Raw genomic sequence first — 8,524 nt, forward strand, 5'->3', positions numbered from 1 at the left:
AATGGAGAACTATTTGGAGAAACATTAATAGCAACTATTAGAAATTCGAATGAAAGTGGCACTTACTATGTGTTGGTGAATAAAAAAAAATAATTCAAAATCAATACAGGTGTCCCCCGAGATACGACTGTATTCGGGACCGAAAAAATGTCCCAAAGCAAGGCGTAAGTCGAAAAAGTCGTATGTCGAATATCTATAATACTAAGTTTATAACCGAATTTGAAGAGTTGGAATTTATGATATCGTGTATTTTATTTAAAATAATGTTCGATAATGTAATAATTATATTTTAAAAGCCGTACACAATATAGATATTCAAGATAGTGTAATTGTGGAATCTTTGGAAATTTGTGTATAACGATTATCAGCCCAGAAATTCAAAAAAATACATCAATTTCTTGTCGATGACAACTTTTAACTGTCAAAATCAAAATCGTCGTATCTACGAATCGTCGTAACTCGAGGGGGTCGTAACTCGGGGGACGCCTGTACTACAAAAGAATTTGAATAACGGATAGTAGATAACGATAAATACGTCACTTGCGGTAAAAGTGACACTACGCAACACAAATCTACTGAATAAAGTAGATTAAAAAAAACGGAATAATTAAAGAGCATAATACGAATAATACATGACATTACCTAATTTTGAAGCATTAGTGAACCCAGTATTACAAGATTTCAAAAAAGATGTTTGAATATTATTTGACGAATATATTTAGCAATTTAGCTATCTCAAGGGAAACAGTTTTATGCAGACTGAGTTGTTTGTAAATAAAAAAAATAGCAAAGAACAAACGATCATGGTTTGCGCGAGTTCCTAAGCCAATACAATCCGAGAATCGAGAGCTAGTCTTTATTTTTTCCAATAAACAAATATGGCAATAAAAGATAAATTTATGTGCATGTAAATTGCTGGAAAACGATTGATGACATCCATTCGATGAGTTGCATGCATCGAATGACGACGAGGATGGTCTTTGTTGTCGTTCCAGCAACTAATTAACGCTTTGTGCGAAGATTTGCAAAACGTTTTTGCTCTCCGGTGCTTAGCACTTTTGAAGGTTGTTGGAATATCGGCCATGTCAGTCGTACGAACAATCATTTTACTTAGCTCCCACATCGTCTCTTCGGTTCGGCCATAATTTGTGCATTGCTGGAAATCCTCAAACAAACAAAAAAAGGTGCATAAATGAGCAACAAACGGCGCGCGTGGTGGTTCGGATGTCTAGAAGGCACAAACAAACAGAAAGGATCGCCGCTTGCCCCGCATCAAAGTTGGTAATGTTTCATTTTCGACAAAATACAGGTCTACATTCTAAACGAACGCTCGACAAAACATCTGTTAACATTCCTCAATGTACCGTGTACTCCGTGTGTGTTGCTAGTCGGCTGGTGGTTTTGTGTGCCTCGCTCGTATAGTAGGGATTAGTAGTACGTTCGCACCGCAGGCCAATTACATTTATGATCGAATTAGTCGATAACGGGACAGCTTCGTTTGCGACCGGCAAACACGTGTTTCGAGGGTTAGCAATACTGAAGAGGGGATGGGGTGTAATTACTTGCGTAACGTGAATAAATGTGTTAGTTGGGGATGGTTCTTTTACTTTTGTCTGTCTGTTCATGAGTCTTCTTGCGTACTCGCGCTCTCCCTAAATGCAGAACGGGAAGGGGGAAAAAGGTGAGAAAAGAAAGCTTGGGTGAAAACTGGTGAAAAAAAACAACAACCGCATGGTTAGTCTGTCGCTCTCACTGCTCATCCTTATCCTTGGCGCCGTGCTTCAGGATGCGGGTGAACTCGATGTAGTCGAACAGGCTGTTCTTGATCGGCGCCTCGCGGAACATCTCGTCCACGTCCTCGTCGGTGAACCGGTCGCCCATCGTCGTCAACAGCTCGCGCAGCCGGTCCTCGTTGATCACGCCCGTGTTCTCCTCGTCGAAGCAGCCGAACGCGTTCTTGATCACCTCCTCCGGGTCGGTGCCCTGCAGCCGCTCGCCGAACAGCGTCAGGAACATGGTGAAGTTGATCGGACCGGGCGCCTCGTTCATCATGCCCTCGAGGTACTCCTCGGTCGGGTTCTTGCCGAGCGACGCGAGCATATCGTGCAGGTCGTCCTTCTCGATGAAGCCGTCCCGGTTCTGGTCGATCATGTTGAACGCCTCCTTAAACTCGGCAATCTGGGCCTGGTCGAACATGGCGAACACGTTCGAGGTGGCGCGCTGGGCCCGCTTCTTCGTCGTGCCGCGGCGTCCGGCAGTTTTGCGCGACGACATGATTGTTGTTGTTGATGCTGCTGTCGTTGTTGGGCTTACAGTGTTAAGCTTGCTTGATGGCGGGCAGGGAGGTTTACCAGCTGTTGCAATTTCCCCGCGTCGATTTGAACCGTGGTTGATGGATGATTGAAGCGTTTGGTTGAGCGATGGATGCCGAGAGCAAGCATTGAGAAATGAAAGTAAAACAAAAACTTATTACTATCAATGGTTACTCGTCGTTGTAAGCAACGCCGGACAGCAGGAAGTGTGTTTAGTTGGCTAGAAGCTGGAGCATAAACTAACCACGGATGTTTGAGTAAAAGTTACACCAGCACAGGTTGTCCCCAGCGTGGTACACAGCTGTCCACGTAGCGAAACGAAGCTGACCAACGTGCACGGCTACTAAATTGCGACTAAGGAGTGCTTCTCCGCCACATGCACAATGGCTGCTGTGGGTTTACAGTGTCCAAGGCAAACCTTGCCTCCCCTCATGGAAGCACCCGTGAAGACGGAGGGCCGACATTTAAACCATTCGAGTGGATCGCGGTGACAGCACTGCCGTGGTAGTGGTGACCGATGTGAGTCACGGTCCATGCACGCACACACGCACAGCCGTTGCAGAAAGTGCAGGGTTTGCGGGTTGTGGGTGGGGCAGGCGTGGGGCAATTCGTTATCTCGTCACCCATTTCCAGCCAATTGCTCATCGATGCGACATGTTTTGTGTGTTACGTCGCGCGCAATAACAATTCCCGCGTCCAGATGGTGTGCGATCAGGTTTTGTGCACCTTCTTGTGTCTGCCTGTGGGGCCACACTGCCTCTCTCCCACCGATCGGGCTGAATCGAGGTCGAGTGGGAGCGACAGAAAGAGAGTTCGCTTTGCACATGGTTCAATCATTTCGCCGAATCGGGCAAAACGGACCAGCGGGCCGCACAAAATCATATCCTTATAAGGCGAACCATTATGGGGCCCCCAAGATGACCTCTCCCTCTCCATTCGCTGCATTCACGGAGGGAGGGGAACACACATCTCTACACCGTTGAGCCCTGTGACACACAAACACAACCGTGGGTACAAGAAACGTACTGCTTGCCTTCCCCCTTCTCGTGATGGAAAAAAATCTTGTGCAAAGCGGTACAGAGATGCCTTTGCGGGACGACCAGTTCCTTTTAAAGGCAAATCAAGCGTTTATGGTTTAACGGGTGTGTTGTTTTTTTCCTTTTTTTATGTTACTTTCATGCCAAAGTGCAGCTGGCACAAGAAGTTGCCATTTAAGAAAAAAATAAAAAATAAATTAAACCCTAGGTGATGCGGGCACGGTGCGAGTTTGTATAATTGTTGGCAAAGGTTGGAAAACTGTTTGGCCGCTCGCAGTAGCGAGAAATGTTCCAGAAGTTTACCACACCACATTCCATCTGGAACCGGTGCGATCGAAACGCAAAAAAAACCGGGGCGTAGGCTAGTCCGGGTTCGCCCTCGGTCCGTAGCTTGGGGCCAAAAATAAAGCGGAACAAAACATTTGTAATAACATTTGCCCATTGCAGGCCGCAAGCAACGAAAGTGGGGAGGGGGGGGGGGGGCAAAAACAGTCACACTCGACGACAAAGGGAAACTAGAGTTTGTTTAAGGTTACGCCTGTGTGTGTGTGTGTGTTTGTATGTGCAGGAAATGGGTGAATCATCTGCCTTTGCAACGGCTGCAACCGCCCCAAGAATAATTGTGCACGCGTAGGCAAGAGACAGCGAACGAGCGATAGTGCCGATCCCAAAGGAAATCGTTCTCGCCCTCTCATTCATATTCCTTTATAGAAGGTGCGTGACGTACTTTACTTATTTTATTGGCCATTTTCTGGCATTTCGTACCAGTTTTTGGCATACCATGCCCACCAGGAGCAATCAAACACTTTCCCGCGACACTCGTTACACACACTCAAGGGGAGGGAATTACTCACCAAATGTTCGCAATAATGCACAGAACAGCGCAGCGTTTGCAGATCGTTTCCTTCTTGCTTAGAGTACGCGAAAACACAATGGAGCCACGGACAAGGCACTTGATACAGTGACAGTTAGCTGGAATTGTCTATGGAATTTCTTGCTCCGCATTGGCGCATTACACACCGTCCAGTAGCCGTTTGACAGTCGCGTCATGGAATGCCAAGGTGCATTAAAGGTGGTGGTAGCGCTCGTCCGATGCGATTTTATCGGAGGCTGTTGTCAAATGGTATTTCGGTTCATATTGCGATTGTTTGGATGATATTAATAGTTTAACCATAATAACAAAATAAATTTAATGTTTTTCTTACACAGCCTAATCTTTCCCCTTCCACCAGAAACAAATGTTAAAAAAAATCGACAATATTTTTGCATTCACACACCTTTCCAAGTGACACAACTCCACTAAACGACCACTAAACGAGTTCTAAACGACTCAAGCTCTCTACCTAAACGATATACCCAAATAGCCAGCTCGTACTTTATGGCTGATTTAGGGCTGTTTAACGGAAAATCGTTCCGATGTCGTACTTTGTGGCTGATTAAGAGATAGACGGTACCCCAAATAGCCAGCTCGTACTTTATAGCTGATTTAGGGCTGTTTAACGGAAAATCGTTCCGATGTCGTACTTTGTGGCTGATTAAGAGATAGACGGTACTTTGCGGAACTATGGAGCTTTTTAACAGGCACATGGTACTTTTTGGAACTTTGCGGCTGATTAGCACTATGTGTAGGGTTCATGGTGGAACTTGAAGGCTTGTTAAGAAAGCGTACCGAACTTGCTTTATAGCTTTTAATGCATGACATCGGTACAAGGTGGCTCTTGTCAAAGTGTCAAAAACGGACGCCGGCAATAATCTCATTGTTGCTGCACAAGTTAGATTCATTAATTGAAGAATGAATATTGAGTGAAGTGATTGTGGATTATCAGTAAATTGTGTAAAATTTTGTGTAATTCATCAATACAAAAGATTTAAAAATATACATATGTGCTTAAACGAAACAAATCTTGTTGTTTATTTCATCGATGACGCTTGCTTGAAAATAAAACACACAGAAAAATAATCCCTGGCATCGTGGCATAAGGAAGCTGCTTAGGCGCTGTTTGAAAGACCCACATAGAACTTTGATGCTGTTTATCTACTGCAAAAGGCGAATTAGAGCAGCGATCTTTAGCGTGCCAAAAAGAGCTGCTTAAGCAATTCTGGCTATTTGGGGTGTATCTCGGGGACCGCCTGTATAATTATTACATTATCGAACATTATTTTAAATAAAATACACGATATCATAAATTCCAACTCTTCAACTTCGGTTATAAACTTTATATTCATAGATATTCGACATACGACTTTTTCGACTTACGCCTTGCTTTGGGACATTTTTTCGGTCCCAAATACAGTCGTATCTCGGGGGACATCTGTAGCCACATTAATTTCTTCGGTCTGTCTGGCGGCGGCCTGAGAAAACGGCTGACCCAAGCGAAATTTTTCGGGGATACCCAAGCTCCCGACCACGCTGGTTTTCGCTGGTCTTTTCGGGGATAATTCGTTAACGAATTATCCCCGAAAAGACCAACGAAATACAGATCATTTTCGGGGATAGTGAACACACGTGAAAGATGAACCCATGCGAAAAAGAGCTAAAAATAGAAATGAACATTCGGATTCACTCCCTCCACTCATGTTCCAATTCATGCTCATGCTTCATCCTTGATGCTACCAACCACATCGCTAGTTCTATTTGGAATCACTTTGCCAGTTGCGCCACCATATTATTATTCATTATCGTGCTATTTACTGGTTTGGTTGTATGAAGGGGTACTGATACTAAATAAATGAAAAGAAATAAATAAAACAATAAAAATAACAGATTAACTATTAAACACGCATTTCTAACAATGAGTAAATGGGTTTGAAGTTATTGGAGGAGGATGTTTTAAAAATTAAATAAAACTTTAAATCATCAATAAAAACAATAAAAATGGAATTGAACTCATGTCGACCATGGTACAAACATTACACCATTAACATTTGACCATAACTACTTCATGAACATGAATTGTTATCTATCACTTTTAAACCCTTCAAATATAATACAATGAACAAAGATATGTGTAAAAGTTCATCGATGCGTGTGAGAGAGTAGGGCTGATGAATAGAGAGAGATGGCATGAGTTTGTGTTCATTATCCCCGAAAAATTTCGCTTGGGTAATGAACACAAACTCATGCCATCTCTCTCTATTCATCAGCCCTACTCTCTCACACGCATCGATGAACTTTTACACATATCTTTGTTCATTGTATTATATTTGAAGGGTTTAAAAGTGATAGATAACAATTCATGTTCATGAAGTAGTTATGGTCAAATGTTAATGGTGTAATGTTTGTACCATGGTCGACATGAGTTCAATTCCATTTTTATTGTTTTTATTGATGATTTAAAGTTTTATTTAATTTTTAAAACATCCTCCTCCAATAACTTCAAACCCATTTACTCATTGTTAGAAATGCGTGTTTAATAGTTAATCTGTTATTTTTATTGTTTTATTTATTTCTTTTCATTTATTTAGTATCAGTACCCCTTCATACAACCAAACCAGTAAATAGCACGATAATGAATAATAATATGGTGGCGCAACTGGCAAAGTGATTCCAAATAGAACTAGCGATGTGGTTGGTAGCATCAAGGATGAAGCATGAGCATGAATTGGAACATGAGTGGAGGGAGTGAATCCGAATGTTCATTTCTATTTTTAGCTCTTTTTCGCATGGGTTCATCTTTCACGTGTGTTCACTATCCCCGAAAATGATCTGTATTTCGTTGGTCTTTTCGGGGATAATTCGTTAACGAATTATCCCCGAAAAGACCAGCGAAAACCAGCGTGGTCGGGAGCTTGGGGATGCACCTTGTTTGGTGCTAAATCGATCAAAAAGAAAACGTTCATCGATTCATTTGACAGCTCTCGGCTGTGCTGTGTTTACAACGCGCGTTTGTTTACATCGGTCGTTTGCCCCAGCGAAAAGTATGCCGATCGCGCGATTCACCAACGAAACACACCCATTCCTACAATAATGTCGCTATTTCACGCAAATGCTGGCCAGGCGGAGATTATACGCACCGTGCAGAAGGACCAGGAACACATCGAGTACGTCCGCACAGCACTGAGCGAGGTGTTGCTGCTGCTCAGCCAGCGTCACTGGTTCCGGTACAATGCGCTGTGCAAGCTGGTGGCAGAGGTGCTTTACCACCATTACGCCATCCTGCACAATCTGCAGACGCTGGGCGAAGAGTACACCGGCATCATACAGGTGGACGCGAACTACGTGATGCTGCCGAACAAGGCCCTGCAGCTGCTCGCCATCCTGCTCGAGTACGGCGGGGAGCATGTGGTCGACCGGGTGCTGACCTATCTGCAGACCGAGATCGATCGGAGCGAGGAGCTGCTCGAGTCGGTCAAGACCGGCCTGCACAAGCTGATTGACACGCTGCGCGTGGTGGTCCCGTACGTGCGCGGCTTCCACACCAGCCTGTTCTACATCCACGGCGGAAAGTATCACATCTCGAAGCGCTTGACCGGCATTAACTATGTAAGCTTCTTTTGGCGGGATTTGGCAAGTTTGTTCTACCGTGCTTTACCACCCCCTTTAATTTGTCTCTTTCTTTTACCTGTAATACCCGGGCCGCAGGTGCTGATACGCAACTGGCTCAAGGAGGACCATTCCGTCTACGGATATAAGGTGCTGGGGTACGTGACACTCACCCAGCTCGTGCTAGCGCTTGCCGCCCGCTACCAGCAGTACCGGTCGCAACCGAGTCAAGCAAAGGTGGTCGCCCCGTCGGTACGGTCGGCAGACAGTAGCCGGACAGCATCGGGGACGCTGCCCGGGCGCAACTGTGCGCTCTGCATGGACACAGCGCAGGCCATCACCGTGACGCAGTGCGGCCACCTGTTCTGCTGGCAGTGCATACTGCACTGGCTCGACCAGCGCCAGGTGTGTCCGATCTGCCGCGAGTCGGTCAAGAAAACGCGCGTGGTTCGGTTGCAAAACTTTTCTGTCGACCCGGAACGCGCCAGCTAGCCGTGTGCAACGAACGCTCAATGCATGCTGAAGGGTTTTTAACACTTGAAAAGAGATTATTACGTTCCAAAGAAGCTACTTGTTAGGTAACATGCTTTACGGGGTAGGATACACTACAGGGAGTGCTTCGTGTGCAGCATTCTGCTCGTTTCGGACTGATCGTGCTTGAGCATGCGTTGAAATTTATACGATAGGCAAAC

At 44.9% G+C, this 8,524-nt stretch overlaps 2 protein-coding genes across 4 annotated transcripts; one reads left to right on the plus strand and one right to left on the minus strand.

The window, feature by feature from the left end:
• Window positions 1-1,262: 1,262 nt before the first annotated feature.
• Window positions 1,263-4,337, minus strand: LOC121595248 (myosin regulatory light chain sqh). 3 transcript variants are annotated; one of them, XM_041919073.1, is made up of 3 exons: window positions 4,204-4,337; window positions 1,754-2,354; window positions 1,263-1,652 (listed from the first exon to the last, which is right to left on the minus strand). In XM_041919073.1, the coding sequence occupies exons 2-3, from the start codon at window positions 2,272-2,274 to the stop codon at window positions 1,622-1,624; spliced, it is 552 nt and encodes a 183-aa protein (XP_041775007.1). In that variant the 5' UTR covers window positions 2,275-2,354; window positions 4,204-4,337; the 3' UTR covers window positions 1,263-1,621. The 3 variants fall into 3 exon arrangements, with proteins under 3 accessions (XP_041775007.1, XP_041775016.1, XP_041775026.1); XM_041919082.1 differs by lacking the exon at window positions 4,204-4,337 and adding an exon at window positions 2,557-2,743; XM_041919092.1 differs by having other exon boundaries at window positions 1,263-2,354; window positions 4,204-4,336.
• A 2,832-nt stretch (window positions 4,338-7,169) lies between these two features.
• Window positions 7,170-8,470, plus strand: LOC121592787 (peroxisome biogenesis factor 10). Its single transcript, XM_041914583.1, has 2 exons — window positions 7,170-7,832; window positions 7,932-8,470. Exons 1-2 carry the CDS (start codon window positions 7,317-7,319, stop codon window positions 8,322-8,324), a joined length of 909 nt encoding a protein of 302 aa, XP_041770517.1. The 5' UTR covers window positions 7,170-7,316; the 3' UTR covers window positions 8,325-8,470.
• The last annotated feature ends 54 nt before the right edge of the window (window positions 8,471-8,524 follow it).

The sequence above is a fragment of the Anopheles merus genome, chromosome X, assembly GCF_017562075.2.
Source record: "Anopheles merus strain MAF chromosome X, AmerM5.1, whole genome shotgun sequence".
Classification (NCBI taxonomy): domain Eukaryota; kingdom Metazoa; phylum Arthropoda; class Insecta; order Diptera; family Culicidae; genus Anopheles; species Anopheles merus.